General features: G+C 39.0%; 1 protein-coding gene across 1 annotated transcript in view; it reads right to left on the reverse strand.

Moving 5' to 3' along the window:
- The window catches only part of slc35b4 (solute carrier family 35 member B4), a 50,565-nt gene that overhangs the window by 4,500 nt on the left and 23,168 nt on the right, over nt 1–22,897 (reverse strand). The window contains exons 7-9 of the mRNA XM_073066793.1: nt 13,130–13,239; nt 4,515–4,590; nt 339–414 (exon numbers count right to left, since the gene is read on the reverse strand). Of these exons, the coding sequence (XP_072922894.1) occupies nt 339–414; nt 4,515–4,590; nt 13,130–13,239 (262 nt within the window). The remainder of the gene's footprint in view (nt 1–338; nt 415–4,514; nt 4,591–13,129; nt 13,240–22,897) is intronic.

Consider the following 22,897-nt stretch of genomic DNA (forward strand, 5'->3'; position numbering starts at 1 on the left):
AGTATCATGGACATAACAGAAACTGTTCAAAGGAAAGTGAAATATGGCACCTGCCGCCAAATTTGCTTTCTACCTAAAAAATGCTGAGAGGTTTGGGGACTATGAAGACACAATTCATCATATTTACATCATCACCAAAGTACCTTAAGGGATGGGAGAGAAATGATGTGGCATTTCATTTTCACTGCAAATCACTGAGAGAACCTACCATTTTATTGTCATTTCCATCGTCTTGCTATACCATTCAAATCCTAATGCATTCTAAGTGGAGATATCCTCCTCTGACCAAAGGCAGTTGCCAGAGTATCACAATGAATATTAAATATTGAAAAGGATACTGAGTTAGAACATTCATTATGAGGTAAAACCACATAACCGGTATGGTTAGTCCCAGGGGTACAAGTTCCAACGATTCTATGAAATGAGGGGAAAAAAACACAAGTGTCACGATCCATACACCACGTTTCAGACGGTACAATCCATACACCACGTTTCGGACGGGACAATCCATACACCACGTTTCAGACGGGACAATCCATACACCACGTTTCAGACGGGACAATCCATACACCACGTTTCAGACGGTACAATCCATACACCACGTTTCAGACGGTACAATCCATACACCACGTTTCAGACGGGACAATCCATACACCACGTTTCAGACGGTACAATCCATACACCACGTTTCAGACGGGACAATCCATACACCACGTTTCAGACGGGACAATCCATACACCACGTTTCAGACGGGACAATCCATACACCACGTTTCAGACGGGACAATCCATACACCACATTTCAGACGGGACAATCCATACACCACGTTTCAGACAGTACAATGCATACACCACGTTTCAGACGGGACAATCCATACACCACGTTTCAGACGGGACAATGCATACACCACGTTTCAGACGGGACAATCCATACACCACGTTTCAGACGGGACAATCCATACACCACGTTTCAGACGGGACAATCCATACACCACATTTCAGACGGGACAATCCATACACCACGTTTCAGACAGTACAATGCATACACCACGTTTCAGACGGGACAATCCATACACCACGTTTCAGACGGGACAATCCATACACCACGTTTCAGACGGGACAATCCATACACCACGTTTCAGACGGGACAATCCATACACCACGTTTCAGACGGGACAATCCATACACCACGTTTCAGACAGTACAATCCATACACCACGTTTCAGACGGGACAATCCATACACCACGTTTCAGACGGTACAATCCATACACCACATTTCAGACGGGACAATCCATACACCACGTTTCAGACGGGACAATCCATACACCACGTTTCAGACGGTACAATCCATACACCACGTTTCAGACGGTACAATCCATACACCACGTTTCAGACGGTACAATCCATACACCACGTTTCAGACAGTACAATCCATACACCGCATTTCAGACGGGACAATCCATACACCGCATTTCAGACGGTACAATCCATACACCACGTTTCAGACAGTACAATCCATACACCGCATTTCAGACGGGACAATCCATACACCACGTTTCAGACGGGACAATCCATACACCACGTTTCAGACGGGACAATCCATACACCACGTTTCAGACGGCACGATCCATACACCACGTTTCAGACGGGACAATCCATACACCGCATTTCAGACGGTACAATCCATACACCACATTTCAGACGGGACAATCCATACACCACGTTTCAGACGGGACAATCCATACACCACATTTCAGACGGGACAATCCATACACCACATTTCAGACGGGACAATCCATACACCACGTTTCAGACGGGACAATCCATACACCACGTTTCAGACGGGACAATCCATACACCACGTTTCAGACGGGACAATCCATACACCACGTTTCAGACGGTACAATCCATACACCACGTTTCAGACGGGACAATCCATACACCACGTTTCAGACGGGACAATCCATACACCGCATTTCAGACGGTACAATCCATACACCACGTTTCAGACGGGACAATCCATACACCACGTTTCAGACGGGACAATCCATACACCACGTTTCAGACGGGACAATCCATACACCGCATTTCAGACGGTACAATCCATACACCACATTTCAGACGGGACAATCCATACACCACGTTTCAGACGGGACAATCCATACACCACGTTTCAGACGGTACAATCCATACACCACGTTTCGGACGGGACGATCCATACACCACGTTTCAGACGGCACGATCCATACACCACGTTTCAGACGGGACAATCCATACACCACGTTTCAGACGGGACAATCCATACACCACGTTTCAGACGGTACAATCCATACACCACGTTTCAGACGGTACAATCCATACACCACGTTTCAGACAGTACAATCCATACACCGCATTTCAGACGGGACAATCCATACACCACGTTTCAGACGGGACAATCCATACACCACGTTTCAGACGGGACAATCCATACACCACGTTTCAGACGGCACGATCCATACACCACGTTTCAGACGGGACAATCCATACACCACGTTTCAGACGGCACGATCCATACACCACGTTTCAGACGGGACAATCCATACACCACGTTTCAGACGGGACAATCCATACACCACATTTCAGACGGTACAATCCATACACCACGTTTCAGACGGTACAATCCATACACCACGTTTCAGACGGGACAATCCATACACCACGTTTCAGACGGTACAATCCATACACCACGTTTCAGACGGGACAATCCATACACCACGTTTCAGACGGGACAATCCATACACCACGTTTCGGACGGTACAATACATACACCACGTTTCAGACGGGACAATCCATACAACACGTTTCAGACGGGACAATCCATACACCACGTTTCAGACGGGACAATCCATACACCACATTTCAGACGGTACAATCCATACACCACGTTTCAGACGGGACGATCCATACACCACATTTCAGACGGTACAATCCATACACCACGTTTCAGACGGTACAATCCATACACCACGTTTCAGACGGTACAATCCATACACCACGTTTCAGACGGTACAATCCATACACCACGTTTCAGACGGGACAATCCATACACCACGTTTCAGACGGTACAATCCATACACCACGTTTCAGACGGGACAATCCATACACCACGTTTCAGACGGTACAATCCATACACCACGTTTCGGACGGTACAATACATACACCACGTTTCAGACGGGACAATCCATACACCACGTTTCAGACGGGACAATCCATACACCACGTTTCAGACGGGACAATCCATACACCACATTTCAGACGGGACAATCCATACACCACGTTTCAGACAGTACAATGCATACACCACGTTTCGGACGGTACAATACATACACCACGTTTCAGACGGGACAATCCATACACCACGTTTCGGACGGGACGATCCATACACCACGTTTCAGACGGGACAATCCATACACCACATTTCAGACGGGACAATCCATACACCACATTTCAGACAGTACAATCCATACACCACGTTTCGGACGGTACAATCCATACACCACGTTTCGGACGGTACAATACATACACCACGTTTCAGACGGGACAATGCATACAATGTTTCAAGCAGTACGTGGATGTACAAAGTGAAACATAAAACACGTAAGATTACACAGAATTTTACAGCAGAAACAAGCATTTTGCAAACAGTCTTTGCTAGAGTTTACACACCAAATGAGCATCCTCATACCTCACATCATTTAACTCATCAGTACATTTTTATTTCTTTTGCCCTCATTAAGTTATTTGGTGACTCCTTAAGTGCATTTCTGAAATTTGCTTCACCTACATATAGCTGCAGATTCTAACTATTCTTTGGATAAAGCTAAAACTCTCTGGAATTCGTTAACGGAACTTAGGAACAATTTTGGACATCAGTGATATGGAAAAACACACCCTGCTTCTGCTAACAAAATCATTTTGTAACTTCACAAACCTTCTTTCTGAACTCATGTTATTTTCAGGTGAAAATGAAGGGGTGCAGGGCATTTAAACATGATCTAACATCAACAAAACAGCCAATTATTACCCATATTATGGTATCCATTAAACTATATAAAGACCATCTAATTTGAATTCTTAAGTGTCCATATTAATACTTGTATTTATCACTGGGGTCCAATAATAAATTGTTAACTTGCAAGTTACTCCCAGTATCATTTGATATGGGAATAATTCAATCACTTCAGATTTGACTCCGGCCTGTAACTCATTCCCAATCTTGGTTGGGTCTACTCAGGCATGGTTTTGTTCTTCAATTTTCATTCTCACTGATGCTCTAATTTCTCTCCACCGTCTTCCCAGCGCTTCAGATTGGGATTAGGAAACCTGCTAATAAGATGCCCAATTCAACTTCTAACATTAGCTCTATTCAAAATTGTCCCTTTAATGAAGTTATCCTGATTCATTTTGCAAGTATTATTTTGTTTTCTAAATGGAAGTGCAGTATGCTATAGAAGTTTTTAGAAGGCACTCACTGGACTGGCTGAAGAGGATTCCATGATTGTAGATGTCTGAGGTAAACAAGAGGAAGGCAGGTAATGGCAGGAAATGCTGAGTGGAGAAGAAGACAACAGTTGATTAAAGGACATTCAGCATTCAAATCTGAATTAGTACCAGAGCGTTGGGCGTAGCCTGAGTGAAAATTGAGAACACATTTCACATCCTTTTGAGAATATACATAACATTGGTTTATAAAAGACAAAAACTGAATGGTGACAAAATGTCTGAAGCTGTACAAAAAGATCTTCCATTACAATACTATTGTCAAGGATTCCTTGGTGGCCCAAAGTGATTATGACCTATGATCACTTACAGTGCTGCTAAAAAGTTTGTGAACCCTGTAGCATTTTCTCTATTTCTGCATAAACATGACCTGAAATGTGATCAGATCTTCATGAGATAAAGAGAACTCAATTAAATAACACCAAATCATTATACTTGTTCATTTATTAATTGAGGGGAAAAAAGGTCCAATATTACACACATTTGTTGGAAAAAGCATGTGAACCTCTGGGGTAACGCCTTCTGCAAAAGTTATTTGGAGTCAGTTGTTCCAATCAATGAGATGAGACTGGAGGTGTGGGTTGTAGAGGTGCCCTGCCCTACAAAGTCAGAGCTTGCTCTTCTCAAGAAAGATCTGATTATATAACCATATAACAATTACAGCACAGAAACAGGCCATCTGGGCCCTTCTAGTCCGTGCCAAATGCTTACTCTCACCTAGTCCCACCTACCTGCACTCAGCCCATAACCCTCCATTCCTTTCCTGTCCATATACCTATCTAATTTTTTTTTTAAATGACAACACCTTTTTCAATCTTTTTATTAGTATTAAAAATATTATGAACAAAATACAGTTAATATATTAATAAAGGGATTACAAACATACAAATTCCCATTACACATGAAGGAATACATAAGCAATGAATACAGTATAAAGTTACTAACCTTACTAAACTTACACATGAAGGAATACATAAGCAATGAATACAGTATAAAGTTACTAACCTACTAATCTAATATCTAAGGGGAAAAAAAAGAAAGCAAAAAAAAGAGAAAAAACTAAAGAAAAAGAGAAAAAAAAAGGGCTGTTTATAGTATCTCACAAGAATACATAAACATCAATGTCGTCAACTCCGATCCTCTCAACATACATACAATTAAAGCTGAAAAAACCAATAAGCTTGGCACAGGGCCATATTACATCATATGAAAATATTGAATAAATGGTCTCCATATCTTTTCAAATTTAATAGAAGTATCAAATACAGCACTTCTAATTTTTTCTAAATTTAGACATAACATAGTTTGAGAAAGCCAATGAAATACCGTGGGAGGATTAATTTCCTTCCAATTCAACAAAATAGATCTTCTAGCCATCAAAGTGAGAAAAGCAATCATTCGACAGGCGAAAGGAGATAAATGGAGTGAGTCCATCATCGGTAAACCAAAAATTGCGGTAATAGGATGGGGTTGTAAATCGATGTTCAGTACCGCAGAGATAATATCAAAAATATCTTTCCAATATTTTTTCAAAAGCGGACATGACCAAAACATATGAGTTAAAGACGCGATTTCTAATTGACATCTGTCACAAATAGGGTTTATATAAGAATAAAAATGAGCTAATTTATCCTTGGACATATGGGCCCTATGTACAACCTATACAATGTACAACCTATACAATGAATGTTTGGCACATATAGATGATGTATTAACTAATTGAAGAATTTTATCCCAATTCTCAATAGGAATAATAAGATTGAGCTCTCTTTCCCAATCATTTTTGGTCTTATCAAAGGGCACTGAACGTATCTTCATAATTATATTATAAAGTTTTGATATAAGCCCTTTTTGAAAAGGGTTTAATTCAAACAAACTCTCCAAAATATCTGAAGACACAAAATTTGGAAACGTAGGAAGTACCGTACTTAAAAAATGCCTAACCTGTAAGTATCTAAAAAAATGAAATCTAGGCAAATTATATTTATTAGATAATTGCTCAAAAGACATAAAACAATTGTCCAAAATAAGTCGGAAAATCTTAATAAACCCTTAGTTTTCCAAGCCGAAAAAGCTTGATCTATAATTGAGGGATGGAAAAAACAATTAGCTACAATAGGACTATTTAAAACGAATTGAGTCAACCCGAAAAATTTCCGAAATTGAAACCATATACGTAAGGTATATTTAACTATCGGGTTGTCAATTCGTTTCGGCAATTTAGAAAGAGCAAAAGGGAGAGATGTCCCTAAAATAAAACCCAGAGCATAACCTGATACCGATTTAGTTTCCAAACTCACCCAATGAGGGCCAAAAGGACCCAAAATATCCTGTGATTCTCTGATGGCAATTACCAAAGGTTCTAAAGCGATGTTAAATAGTAATGGACTAAGAGGACAACCTTGTCTAGTGCCCCGAAATAAACGAAAGAAGGGAGATCTTTGATTATTAGTAAACACCGAGGCTACTGGAGTTTGATAAATCAGTTTAATCCAAGAAATAAAGGTCGGACTGAAATTAAACTTCTCCAGCACATAAAATAAGTAAGGCCATTCAACTCTATCAAATGCTTTCTCCGCATCTAATGAAATAACACATTCTGAAGTGTTATGTGAAGGAGTATAAACAATATTCAGTAATCTCCTAACATTGAAAAAAGAATAGCGATTTTTAATAAAACCGGTTTGGTCTTCCGAAATAATTTGGGGTAATACCTTCTCCAACCTGGAAGCCAGTAACTTGGAAAAGATCTTAGAATCCACATTCAATAAAGATATTGGTCTATAAGATGCACAGTCAGTAGGGTCTTTATCTTTCTTCAGTATTAAGGAAATGGAAGCTCTATAAAAAGATTGTGGCAAATTCCCCAATCTAATTGCTTCTTCAAAAACCTTGCATAGCCAAGGAGAGAGAGTAGCAGAAAAACATTTTAAAAATTCTACTGTATACCCATCTGGACCTGGTGCTTTCCCAGAATTCATTGAGGAAATAACCCCTTTAATTTCCGCATCCGTGAACGGAGTATCTAATACTGAAAGATCATCGGATGATAATTTTGGAAAATTCAATTTCCCAAGAAAATCACACATGGTATTATGATCCTGAGGGAATTCAGATTGATACAGGGAGGTATAAAAGTCTTGAAAAGACTTATTTATCTCATCATGGTTAACTGTCAAATCCCCATTCTGCTGACGAACCTTAGTGATTTGACGTTTAACCCAAACATTCTTCAGCTGACTAGCTAACAGTTTTCCCGATTTATCACTATGTATATAAAAATCAGATCTGGTTTTCATTAATTGATTTTCAATCGGAGATGTAAGTAATAAACTATGTTCCATTTGGAGTTCAACCCTCTGTTTGTAAAGCTCCCTACTAGGAGTAGTCGAATATTTCTTGTTAATCTCCTTAATTTTATCAACCAATAAAAGAGTTTCCTTCTTAATGCGTTTTCTCAGACCAACAGAGTAAGAGATAATCTGTCCACGTATATACGCTTTAAAGGTGTCCCAAAGTATTCCGCAAGAAATATCTTCCGTGGAATTAGTTGAAAAGAAGAAATCGATCTGCTCCTTCATAAATTTAATAAAGTTCGGCTCTTGCAATAAGGTAGAGTCAAATCGCCATTGTCTAGCACTTAAAGCTGTATCCGTAAAATTAATAGAAAGTTTTAATGGAGCATGGTCAGAAATAGCTATAATATCATAATTACAACCAATTACTGATGGAATAAAACAAGAGTCAATAAAAAAATAATCAATTCTCGAATAGGAGTGATAAACATGTGAGAAAAAGGAAAACTCCTTATCATTAGGATGACGAAATCTCCAGATATCAAAAACTCCATTATCAGTCAAAAAGGAGTTAATACAAGTGGCCGACTTATTGGGTAAAGTCTGAATAGATGTAGATTTGTCCATCAAAGGATTTAGACAACAATTAAAGTCACCACCCATTATTAACTTATATTCATTTAAATTAGGTAAAGAAGTAAATAAGGACTTAAAAAAGTCAGGACAATCCACATTTGGAGCATAAACATTAACCATAGCAACCTTTTTATTACAAAGTAAACCCGTAATTAACAAAAATCTACCACTCGGATCCGAAAGGATATCATGTTGAACAAATGCAATAGAGGAGTCAATAAAAATTGAAACTCCCTTAACTTTGGCATTCGAATTCAAATGGTACTGTTGACCCCGCCAAGACCTAAAAAAGCGATATTTGTCCTCCTTCCTCACATGAGTTTCTTGTACAAAAATGATATGAGCATTAAGTCTTTGGAATACTTTGAAAATCTTCTTTCGTTTAATCGGATGGTTTAAACCATTAGTATTCCAAGACACAAAGATAATGGTTTGAGCCATGGTTCTAAAGTCATCCCTTTGGTATAGAAAGGGTTAACCATATTATAAACTCATGCACCCGGAAGAGGAACAAAAATAAAGAGCGGACCCGGAAGTGACGACATCGTAGACATATTTGTAGTTCAAGAACAGCCCGAGTGAAAAAACTAAAACAAATTGATAAAAGAAAAATAAAAAAGGAAAACAGACCAACCCCCACCCCCACATGAAAAAGAAAAAAAGCCAAAATATGGCTAAAAAAAGGAAAAAATGAGACTAAATCTACCCCCATATCAGCGGCAGACCACTCCGTGTTTAAAGGATATATTTAAATGACAACACCGAACCTGCCTCTACCACTTCTACTGGAAGCTTGTTCCACACAGCTACCACTCTCTGAGTAAAGAAGTTTCCCCTCGTGTTACCCCTAAACTTTTGCCCCTTAACTCTTAACTCATGTCCTCTAGTTTGAATCTCCCCTACTCTCAATGGAAATAGCCTATCCACGTCAACTCTATCTATCCCCCTCATAATTTTAAATACCTCTATCAAGTCCCCCCTCAACCTTCTACGCTCCAAAGAATAAAGACCTAACTTGTTCAACCTTTCTCTGTAACTTGGGTGCTGAAACCCAGGTAACATTCTAGTAAATCTCCTCTGTGCTCTCTCTATTTTGTTGATCATCTTTCCTATAATTCAGCGTCCAAAACTGTACACAATACTCCAAATTTGGCCTCACCAATGCCTTGTACAATTTTAACAAAACATCCCAACTCCTATACTCAATGCTCTGATTTATAAAGGCCAGCATACCAAAACCTTTCTTCACGACCCTATCCACAGGAGATTCCACCTTCAGGGAACTATGCACCATTATTCCTAGATCACTCTGTTCTACTGCATTCCTCAATGCCCTACCATTTACCATGTATGTCCTATTTTGATTAGTCCTACCAAAATGTAGCATCTCACACTTATTAGCATTAAACTCCATCTGCCATCTTTCAGCCCACTCTTCTAACTGGCCTAAATCTCTCTGCAAGCTTTGAAAACCTACTTCATTATCTGCAATGCCACCTATCTTAGTATCATCTGCATACTTACTAATCCAATTTACCACCCCATCATCCAGATCATTATTGTATATGACAAACAACATTGGACCCAATACAGATCCCTGAGGCACACCACTAGTCACCGACCTCCAACCTGACAAACAGTTATCCACCACTACTCTCTGGCATCTCCCATCCAGCCACTGTTGAATCCATTTTACTACTTCAATATTAATACCTAATTTACTAACCTTCCATGTGGAACCTTGTCAAAGGCCTTACTGAAGTCCATATAGACAACATTCACTGCTTTACCCTCATCAACTTTCCTAGTAACCTCTTCAAAAAATTCAATAAGATTTGTCAAACGTGACCTTCCACGCACAAATCCATGTTGACAGTTCCTAATCAGACCCCGTCTATCCAGATAATTATATATACCATCTCCAAGAATACTTTCCATTAATTTACCCACCACTGACGTCAAACTTACAGGCTGATAATTGCTAGGTTTACTCTTAGAACCCTTTTTAAACAATGGAACCACATGAGCCATACTCCAATCCTCTGGCACAATCCCCATTTCTAATGGCATTTGAAATATTTCTGTCAGAGCCCCTGCTATTTCTACACTAACTTCCCTCAAGGTCCTATGGAATATCCTGTCAGGATCCAGAGACTTATCCACTTTTATATTCTTTAAAAGCGCCAGTACTTCCTCTTCTTTATAGTTTCTATAACTTCCCTACTTGTTTCCCTTACCTTACACAATTCAATATCCTTCTCCTTAGTGAATACTGAAGAAAAGAAATTGTTCAAGATCTTCCCCATCTCTTTTGGCTCCACACATAGCTGTCTACTCTGACTCTCTAAGGGACCAATTTTATCCCTCACTATCCTTTTGCTATTAATATAACTGTAAAAACCCTTTGGATTTATTTTCACCTTACTTGCCAAAGCAACCTCATATCTTCTTTTAGCTTTTCTAAATTTCTTTCTTAAGAAAGAATGCACCATGCCTTGATCAGAACAATTTTCAGAGGACTGTAGAAGAAGGATTGTAGAGATGTGTAAGGCAGAAAAAGACTATAAAAGCATTTCTACAGACCCGATTGATAATCAGAACACAGTAAGAGAAATTGTCTACAAATGGAGGAAAGTCTGTACTGTTGTACTATTGCTACTCTCCCTAGGAGTGGGCATCCTGCAAAGATCACACCAAGAGCACAACTTGCAGTGCTGATGCAGGTGAAAAGAACCCAAGGGTAACAGCAAAGGACCTGGAGAAATCTCTGGAACTTGCTAAAGTCTCTGTTCATGTGTCCACTATAAGAAAAACACTGAATAAGAATAGTATTAATGGAAGGACATCATGGAGGAGACCACTACTCTCCCAAATAAAAAAAATTGCTGCACATCTCAAGTTTGCAAAAGACCACCTGGATGTTTTACAACTCTTCTGGGACAATATTCTGTGGATAGATGAGACAAAAGTTGAACTTCTCTGGCAGAAATGTACATTGCACAGTTTGGAGGAAAAAGAGCACTTCGCACTAACACCAAAACTTCATCCCACCTGTGAAGCATTGTGGATGGAACATCAATGGTTTGGGGCTGTTTTACTGCCTCATGGCTTGGACAGCTTGTAATCGTTGAGGGAACAATGAATTCGAAATTGTATCGACTTTTTACAGGAGAATGTCAGGGGAGCAGTCCGTCACCTGAAGCTTAATAGAAGTTGGATAATGCAACAAGCCAATGATCCGAACGGCAAGAGTAAAGAAGAAAATGTTGTTTTGGAATGGCCTAGTCAAAGTCCTGACCTTAATTCTATAGAAATGTTGTGGAAGGAACTGAAGCAAGCAGTTCATGCAAGGAAACTCACCAACATCCCTGAATTGAAGCAGTTTTGTAAGGAGGAATGGCCTAAAATTCCTCCAGGCTGATATGGAGGTCTGATCAACAGTTACCGGAAACATTTGGTTGAAGCTATTGCTGTACAAAGGGGTTACACTAGTTACTGAAAGTAAAGGTTCACATACTTCTTAAAACAAATACGTGTAATGTTGGATCATTTTCCTAATAAATAAATGAGCAAGTATAATGTTTTTCTGTTATTTATTTAATTATGTTCACTTTATCTAGTTTTAGCACTTAGGTGAAGATCTGATCACATTTTAGGTCACATTCATGCACAAAGAGAAAATTCCATAGGGTTCACAAACAATCTAGCACCACTGTATGTAATGTACGACAATCAGTGTACAAATTTTGCACATGAAGATACCACAAGGAATAACCACCTAAACTAGCTAATTGATGTCAAGAAGTTGAGGGGAATCACTCTACGTTTAATAATCGGGTAATTGGTAATCGGGTAATCTTACATCTACACAACATGGCAGATGTTGTACTTCAGGGAGCGCGAAGCGCAGAAACAAATATCACTGTGATGATTGTACACTCTCGTATCAATTGTTTGGTGACAATAAAGTATTTGTATTGTATTTGTAGATAGGAATCCACTTAATGCTCTCCTGAAAAGAGATTATTCTGAGATTAAAGCATTCTCTCAGCTCTCCACAGCATCCCCCAGCTGGATTTGTATTCTGAACAGGGAGTTCAGAATCTCCTGCCCGATCTTTTCATTATGAGACAGAGCTTATGCAAAAGCTATTGGTGCAAACAACTTGACAATATTATTTACATAACATTGAATGACACAAAAGGACAGCTGTCTCTTGGGCAATGTAGCTATCATTTATGTATGAATATATGGTCATGTGTCGCATAGCTTGCATTAATATTGAACTTAATTCACTAATAAAGGTGAAGTGATATTGAAAATTTCCCAGCCTTCATTTCAGGTATCACTGTAGCAACCAACAGCAGATTTCTTACAATAATTACTGCTGACAAAATTATACTAATTAAAAACAGACCTTGCTATTTCTTATGGTTAAAGTAGTTGCTAGTGGCCACATTTGTGGTAACATATCAAATAAAGTCGTTGTTTTTCCCATTTAAGAATCAAATTACTCTGATTATCTTTTCTAAACTTGACCTTATGAGGTTCTTCAGGCTTACAGAAACAGGCTTTTAAGAACACAAAACATCTTCTTCTTTACTCATCACCTAAATCAGAAGCAAGCCATTAGTGAGTTTAGAAATGGCACTCACGTTATAGAACAGTGCTTCCTTGGAGTGCTTCCCATACTTCTTATATAACGTTTCTTGAAAGATGCCCATTCTAGCTGACATGAAAAGTGCAAAAGTCAGCATAGCAACTCCTGGGGAAAAAAAAGAAAATAATTGGTTTCATTAATATTTTAGAACCGATCAAGATATTCAACACTACACAAGAGAAAAAAATGACTACTGAACTATGCAACTCACAATAGGTAAATTAGTTACTTGGAAAAATGTTTAAATCTGAAACTATGCACCATATGGACAAGTAATAGTGTGGAGCTATGCAGAGGAGTACCCAAAATTGATGCTGCCTGGCCTGCTGAGTTCCTCCATAATTTTGTGTGTTGCTTTTGTTCACACAGTTACACAAGTGCTTGGAGAACATATGTCCAATAAACTTTACATGTCCCAGGTAGTGAATTCATTGGTGTTTGAAGCTCTCTAAACCAGAGTGAAAAACTAAAGAGGAGTAGGATATGGCTGCCAACCAACACGTTCAACCTTTTTAGTAATCAAGACCAGTTAGCAGGATGTAAATCAGAGTCTGAAGCTATAGCCTTGGGCCATATGGCTCAACAAGCAACAAGATAATCAGAGAAAACCTCCACTTTAAAATGCTTTATAGAAGAAAGCATGAAAAATGTGACTGGCTACATTTTCTGAGAGTAGAGATTGCAGTCCTTTATTAAAATAGCATAGAAGGAATTTTGTATCTGATGTAAACCACAATTTGTTCTCAATGTGCAAAAATTCTCTGGAATTCACAAAAATCTACTAAAATGTTGAAAATCTTCAATAAATGGCAAAATTGGACAGAAGTAATGGGAGGATTTTGTTTAGTAGCACATTGGATATAAAAATATCAAAATATTAAAACATTGTGTTATGATCTGAACATAATTGTATCCTCTGATGAACCTGACTGAATCCAAATACTGGATGTTTTTGGAGTGATAAATAACCTAACGTGATTGATTCATGTATTTACCAAGCAAATTTCCATCTGCTGATTGAGCAGTGACAATGTGCAGTATGTATCTATATCACTGCTGAGGGTTCAGAACTAGCCTGGTCACTTGAGTCACCCAGCATTCCTTTCTGGGGCAAGTCAGTTTCAACACTGTCCATTTAGCATTTGTGATCTTCTTTCAATTCTTGCTCAATGTTCTGGGCCAAAAAAATGATATAAATCATCTCTATTCTTGAAACTTTTATGATAGTATTTTATTTTAAATGGATCTCCTGCGTACGGGTTAGAAAACTGGAAAGCAGATCATAGGGACAGGTCCTTTGGCTCATAATATTGTGCCAAAGTAATTAAGGTAATAATTCAATTAAAACTAATCCCTTCTTCCAGCACATGGTCCATATTCCCCAAATCTTTGCATATTCAAGTACCTACCTAAGAGCCTCAGACACCTCTATCGCATCTGCCTCCACTATCATGCCTCGGAGGACATTCTAGGCACCCAGCAAAAAAAAAACTTGCCCCACACATCTCCATTGAACTCAACCCCACCCCCCCACCTTAAATGCATACCTAGTATTATGCATCTCGACACAACAGGATAAAAAAGATGCTGGATGTCTACTCTATGCCTGGATCTTCGACTTCCTCACTGGAAGACCACAGTCTGTGTGGATTGGAAATTACCTCTCAGGTCAGCAGGAGACACTCATGGAGTGAGTACTGTTTCAGATTCGCTCCATAACCTTTACTTTTTTTAACCTATGATCACCCTTATTTAACTTACTTTTACCTACACCAAAAGATTCTTGCTACTTTTTTGGACTTATCTTTAAGAGTCTATTGTGAATTTTGAAGAAATGAGTACAGAAATGGCTTTGAGATCTAAAGGGCGAGACCCTGGGAAAGATTCTAACGGCAACGGAAAGAAAAAAAAGTCAGATCCTAAGCGTACTGAATTGACTTATGAAATGTTATTGGAGCTTTTAAATGAAAAATTTGAAGAACAACGACAAATTTTCAAACAAGATGTAAAGGCTTTTCAGGATTATATGGATAAGACTGATTCAGTAGTTAACCAGCAGCAAGCTCTAATCGCAACTTTACAAGAGGACGCTCGGAAGCGAGACTTGATAATCGAAAAACTGGAGTAGAAATTATCTTCGATGATTAAACAGGTGGAAACACTTAAAGCCAAGAGTGTCGACTTTGAAAATCGGTCCAGAAGACAGAACTTACGCATACTTGGTCTCCCGGAAGGTACTGAACAAGGGGACCCCTCAAAGTATTTTGCTCAACTTTTAAAGGATGCGTTCCCTTCTGTATTCCCAGACAGTCCTCCGTTACTTGATCGCGCCCACAGAATTATGCGCCGATCATCAAGTTCTTCATCTAAACCACTGGTTGTAATTGTCCGATTTCATTATGTGCATGTCAAAGAGCAACTTATTCGTGTGGCTCGGCGTTTAGGGAAGGTCAAATTTCAAGAATTCGACTTTCGATTAGTGGAGGATTTTAGCCCAGAAGTAATGAAAGCAAGGCTTCTTTTTAAACCTCTGATGTCCGAATGTTATGAGAAAAATCTAAAACCTACGCTCCTATACCCTGCGAAGCTTAGAATCTCACCTCCGAATGCACCACGGCGTGTTTGAAAGCAGTTGAATGGCCATACTTATTTACTGTGCTTGAGAAGTTTAATTTTAGTCCGACATTCATTTCCTGGATTAAACTGATATATTTTTACTAACAATCAAAGATCTCCCTTTTTTCGTTTATTTCGGGGTACTAGACAAGGCTGTCCTCTTAGTCCATTATTATTTGATATTGCTTTAGAACCCTTGGCAATTGCTATTAGAGAGTCACCGAACATTTTTGGCATTACTCGTGGGATGGATATACATAAGTTATCATTATATTTGATTTATTACTACCGTAGATTCCGGATTTTAAGCCGCTACTTTTTTCCCACATTTTGAACAGCTTTGAACTTTGCGGCCAATAATCCGGAGCGGCTAATGCAAGGTTTTTTTCATGCCGCCTCGTAAACATTTTGCCTCGTAACAGTAGACCAATAAAATTGATGAGTAGTTCACAGAGGTCCAATGAAATTGTACGATAAATCAAGCGCACTTTCACAATTAAATTATTGTAAATCAGTCATTTGTACTCACCCTCATCAACATGGAAAACACTCGAAGCATTGTGCTACCTACCCTACTTAGTTTAAACTATATTTGTTTTCTGTACTACATCGCGGGATGCTATGACGTCACACCCGGTTTCGCGGCGTCTTGTGGGAAAATGCCGTTTGCGATGAAACGGAAAGGAGGGGGGGAGCGGATTCCGCGAGCGGCTTTGGATCCGAGCGAAATCTGCTTTTAAATGCCGTTTGCGATGAAACGGAAAGGAGGGGGGGAGCGGATTCCGCGAGCGGCTTTGGATCCGAGCGAACTCTGCTTTTAAGTTAAAGGTATCAATAACTTTTCCTGGTAGGCTGCAGTATATATATTTTTTACCAGTCGTTAGGAGATATTGGAATGTTGTTCAGTAAAGAAGTATACGCAACGTATATTTAAAAGTAGCCGCGTACGGGCACGGTTCGAAAAAAAGCATTTGCAATATGTATTTGTTTTTGTTACCATATGGATTTAATTAAAAGTTAAAAAAATCCTCACGTGTAATATCTTTCTGTGTAAATATCTCATATTACAACGTGGGACACCTGCGGCCGAAAATCCGGTGCGGCCTAAAATCCGGTGCGGCCTTTACATTTAAAAAAATGATTTTATTTCTAAAATTAGTGCCAGCGGCTTAAAATCAGGTGCGCTCTGTAGTCCGGAATCTACGGTATTTATTTCTGATCCTGAGAAATCCATTCCTGCAGTTATATCATTGTTGGCTCAATTTAGTAATTTTTCCGGGTATAAATTAAATCTTAATAAGAGTGAATTGTTTCCTTTAAATAGACAGGTTCCAATTTATGGAGATTTAACTTTTAAATTACCGTAGATTCCGGATTTTAAGCCGCTACTTTTTTCCCACATTTTGAACAGCTTTGAACTTTGCGGCCAATAATCCGATGCGGCTAATGCAAGGTTTTTTTCATGCCGCCTCGTAAACATTTTGCCTCGTAACAGTAGACCAATAAAATTGATGAGTAGTTCACAGAGGTCCAATGAAATTGTACGATAAATCAAGCGCACTTTCACAATTAAATTATTGTAAATCAGTCATTTGTACTCACCCTCATCAACATGGAAAACACTCGAAGCATTGTGCTACCTACCCTACTTAGTTTAAACTATATTTGTTTTCTGTACTACATCGCGGGATGCTATGACGACACACCCGGTTTCGCGGCGTCTTGTGGGAAAATGCCGTTTGCGATGAAACGGAAAGGAGGGGGTCGAGCGGCGGAGCGGCTTTGGATCTGAGCGAAATCTGCTTTTAAATGCCGTTTGCGATGAAACGGAAAGGAGGGGGGGAGCGGCATTCCGCGAGCGGCTTTGGATCCGAGCGAACTCTGCTTTTAAGTTAAAGGTATCAATAACTTTTCCTGGTAGGCTGCAGTATATATATTTTTTACCAGTCGTTAGGAGATATTGGAATGTTGTTCAGTAAAGAAGTATACGCAACGTATATTTAAAAGTAGCCGCGTACGGGCACGGTTCGAAAAAAAGCATTTGCAATATGTATTTGTTTTTGTTACCATATGGATTTAATTAAAAGTTAAAAAAATCCTCACGTGTAATATCTTTCTGTGTAAATATCTCATATTACAACGTGGGACACCTGCGGCCGAAAATCCGGTGCGGCCTAAAATCCGGTGCGGCCTTTACATTTAAAAAAATGATTTTATTTCTAAAATTAGTGCCAGCGGCTAAAAATCAGGTGCGCTCTGTAGTCCGGAATCTACGGTAGTTAATGACTTTTATATACTTAGGGATTAAAATCACAAAAAATTATAAGAACTTATTTAAGGTTAATTTTTTACCCTTAATTGATCAGATTAAATGTTTTTTCACTAAATGGTCACCATTATCTTTATCCCTGATAGGTCAGATTAATGCTATTAAGATGATTATTTTACCCAAGTTTTTATATATATTTCAAGCGGTACCAATTTTTATTCCGAAATCTTTTTTTGCTAATGTTGATTCAAAAATTTCCTCATATATATAGCAGAATAAAAATCCTAGATTAGGTAAAAAAATATTTACAGAAGGCAAGGAAGGAAGGTGGATTGGCATTGCCTAATTTCAGATTTTATTATTGGGCAGTTAATATCCGATATTTGATATGTTGGTTAAAGGATTGGGATTTATCTTTTAGCCCTCATTGGGTGAAACTGGAAATTAAATCTGTACAAGGATTTTCATTGGGTTCTATTTTAGGGTCTTCTCTTCCCTTTGCTCTTTCTAAATTGCAGAAACGAATTGACAATCCGATAGTCAAACATACTTTACGTATATGGTTTCAATTTCGGAAATTTTTGGGGCTGAATCAGTTTGTTTTAAATATTCCTATTGTATCCAATTTCTTTTTTTATCCTTCTATTATAGACCAAGCTTATTCAGCTTGGAAGACTAAAGGATTGCTACGATTTTCCTATTTATTTTTGGATAATTGTTTTATGTCTTTTGAACAATTATCTAATGAATATAATTTGCCTAGATTTCATTTTTTTTTAGATATTTACAGATTAGGAATTTCTGAAATACTGTACTTCCTACCTTTCCAAATCTTGAGTCTTCGGGTATTTTGGAGAATTTGCTAGAACTAAATCCTTCTCAGAAAGGGGTAATATCAAAACTCTACAATATAATTATGAAAATACGTTCAGAGCCCTTCTATAAGATTAAAAATGATTGGGAAAGAGAACTTAACCTTACTATCCCTATTGAGAATTGGGATAAAATTCTTCAATTAGTCAATTTATCATCTATATTTGCTAAACATTCATTAATACAGTTCAAAGTTGTGCATAGGGCTCATATGTCCAAGGATAAATTGGCTCATTTTTATTCCTATATAAATCCTATTTGTGACAGATGTCATTCTGAGATAGCGTCTTTAACACATATGTTTTGGTCTTGTCCACTTTGGAAAAAATATTGGAAAAACATTTTTGATATTATTTCTACGGTATTGAACATTGATTTACAACCTCACCCTATTACTGCAATTTTTGGTTTACCAATGATGGACTCAATCCATTTATCTTCTTCTACTTGTCGAATGATTGCATTTCTTACATTAATGACTAGAAGATCTATTTTGTTGAATTGGAAAGAAATTAATCCTCCTACCGTATTTCATTGGTTTTCTCAAACTATGTTATGTCTAAATTTAGAGAAAATTATAAGTGTTGTATTTGAGCCTTCTATTAAATTTGAAAAGATATGGAGACCATTTATTCAATATTTTCAAATTATGTAATGTGACCCTGTTCCAAGCCTATTTGTTTTTCCAGATTTGATTTTACATATGTTGAGAGGATCGGAGTTGACGACACTGATGATTTTGTATTTTTGTTAGATATTATAAACAGCCCTTTTTTTCCCCTTTATTAGTTATTAGGTTGTTAGATTAGTTTTTCTAGTATAAATTTTTTTTTCTTTTTCTCTTTTCTGTTTTTTTTAATATATTATGATATACCTAGTTTTGCTTTGTTTATATGTTACTTGTATCGTTCATCATTTGGGAAGACTCATTTATATTGTAACTATTGCTTATGTATCCTTTCATGTTCAGTTTAAATTTGTATGTTTGTAATCCCATTATCTATGTATTAATCTTATTATGTTGATATCAATAATAATAATAAAAAGATTGGAAAAGAAAAGGAAATGACCTCTCCTCCTTGCTGACAATAAATACCAATGCATCTCAAAGATGTCTGCTAAGCCCACCGCTCTATTCTCTCCACACTCCCAATTTTGAGGCTGGGCACAGCTCAAACTCCATCTGTAAATTTGTTGCTGGCACAACAATTGTTGGCAGAATTTCAGATGGTGACGAGGCAGCATACAGGAGTGATATAGATTAGGTGGTAGAGTTGTCTTGCAGTGACAACCTTGCACTCAACGCAAGACTAAGGCACCGATTGTGGACTTCAGGAAGGGGAAGCTGAGGGAAAGCACATCAGTCCTCAGTGGGGGATCAGAAGTGGAAACAGTGAGCAGTTTCAAGTTTCTACGTGTCAACATCGCTGAGAATCTATCCTGGGCCCAACATATGGATGCAGCTATAAAGAAAGCAAAACAGCAACTATATCTCATTAGGATTTTGTGGAGATTTGGTTTGTCAACTAAAACACTCTCAAATTTCTACAAATATAGAGAGAATTCTAAGTGGTTGCATCGCTGGTAAGGGGGGGGGGGTGCACTGCACAGGATCGAAATAAGCTGCAGAAAATAGAAATATAGAAACATAGAAAACCTACAGCACAATACAGGCCCTTTGGCCCACAAAGCTGTGCCAAACATGTCCCTACCTTAGAAATTACCTAGGGTTACCCATAGCCCTCTATCTTTCTAATCTCCATGTACTTGTCCAGGGGTCTCTTAAAAGACCCTATCGTATCCGCCTTCACCACCGTCGCCGGCAGCCCATTCCATGCACTCACCACTCTCCACGTAAAACTTATTCCTGACATCTCCTCTGTACCTATTTCCAAGCACCTTAAAACTGTGCCCTCTCGTGCTAGCCATTTCAGCCCTGGGAAAAAGCCTCTGACTATCCACACGATGAATGCCTCTCATCATCTTATACACCTCTGTCAGGTCACCTCTGATCTTCTGCCGCTCCAAGAAGAAAAGGCCGAGTTCACTCAACCTATTCTCATAAGGCATGCTCCCCAATCTAGGCAACATCCCTGTAAATCTCCTCTGCACCTTTTCTATGGGTTCCACATCCTTCCTGTAAGTGAGGTGACCAGAACTGAGCACAGTACTCTAAGTGGGGTCTGACCAGGGTCTTATATAACTACAACATTACCTCTTGGCTCCTAAACTCAATCCCATGATTGATGAAGGCCAATGCACTATATGCTTTCTTAACCACAGAGTCAACCTGTGCACTCGGACCCCAAGATCCCTCTGATCCTCCACACTGCCAAGAGTCTTACCATTAATACTATATTCTGCCATCATATTTGACCTACCAAAATGAACCACCTCACACTTACCTGGGTTGAATTCCATCTGCCACTTCTCAGTCCAGTTTTGCATCCTATCCATGTCCTGCGGTAACCTCTGACAGCCATTTACACAATGCACAACACCTCCAACCTTTGTGTCATCAGCGAATTTACTAACCCAACTCTCCACTTCCTCATCCAGGTCATTTATAAAAAAATCACAAAGAGAAGGGGTCCCAGAACAGATCTCTGAGGCACACCACTGGTGACCGACCTCCATGCAGAATATGACCCGTCTACAACCACTCTTTGCCTTCTGTGGGCAAGCCAGTTCTGGATCCACAAAGCAATGTCCCCTTGGATCCCATGCCTCCTTGCTTTCTCAATAAGCCTTGCATGGGGTACTTTATCAAATGCTTTGCTGAAATCCATATCCACTACATCTACTGCTCTACCCTCATCAATGTGTTTAGTCATATCCTCAAAAAATTCAATCAGGCTCGTAAGGCATGACCTGCCTTTAACAAAGCCATGCTGACCATTCCTAATCAGATTATGCCTCGCCAAATGTTCATAAATCCTGTCTCTTGGAATCTTCTCCAACAACTTACCAGCCACTGAAGTAAGACTCACTGGTCTATAATTTCCTGGGCTTTCTCTAATCCCTTTCTTGAATAAGGGAACAACATCCGCAACCCTCTAATCCTCCGGAACCTCTCCCGTCCCCATTGATGATGCAAAGATCATCGCCAGAGGCTCAGCAATCTCCTTCCTCGCCTCCCACAGTAGCCTGGGATACATCCCATCCTGTCCTAACGACTTATCCAACTTGATGCTTTCCAAAAGCTCCATCCTTTCTTAATATCAACATGCTCAAGCTTTTCAGTCCGCTGTAAGTTATCACTACAATCACCAAGATCCTTTTCCGTAGTGCATACTGAAGCAAAGTACTCATTAAGTACCTCAGCTATCTCCTCCGGTTCCATACACACTTTTCCACTGTTAAACTTGATTGGTCCTATTCTCTCACATCTTACTAAAATTGTAAATTCAATCAGCTCCATCATGGGCACTAGCCTTCCTAACAGCTTGGTCATCCTCAAGGAGCGATGCCTCAAAAATGACCCCATCACCTGGGACATGCCCTCTTCTCATTGCTACCATTGAGGAGGAGGTACAGGAGGCTAAAAGCAAACACTTAACGATTCAAGAATAGCTTCTTCCCCTCTGCCTTCCAATTTCTGAATGGACATTGAACCCAAGGACACGACCTCATTTTTTATTCTCTTTTTGCACGACGTTTAATTTAACTTTTTAAAACATATTTCTTCCTGTAATTTACAGTTTTTATTATGTATTGCAATGTGCTGCTGCCACATAACAAATTTCACAACATGTGCCAGTGATATTAAACCTGATTCTGACCTCTATCAGGCCTCAGCTGCTCCACAGGAAACGAACAATTTGGTCTAGCCTGTCCTTATAGGCCATGCCCTCTAATCCAGGCAGCTTCCTGGTAAACCTCTTCTACACTCTCTTCAAAGCCTCCACTCCTTCATATAATGGGGCAATCAGAACTGAATTCAATACTCCAGATACATCCTAACCAGAGTTCTATAAATCTGCAACATAACTGTCTAACTCAGTG

Source organism: Hemitrygon akajei, chromosome 14 (genome assembly GCF_048418815.1).
Source record: "Hemitrygon akajei chromosome 14, sHemAka1.3, whole genome shotgun sequence".
Classification (NCBI taxonomy): Eukaryota; Metazoa; Chordata; class Chondrichthyes; order Myliobatiformes; family Dasyatidae; genus Hemitrygon; species Hemitrygon akajei.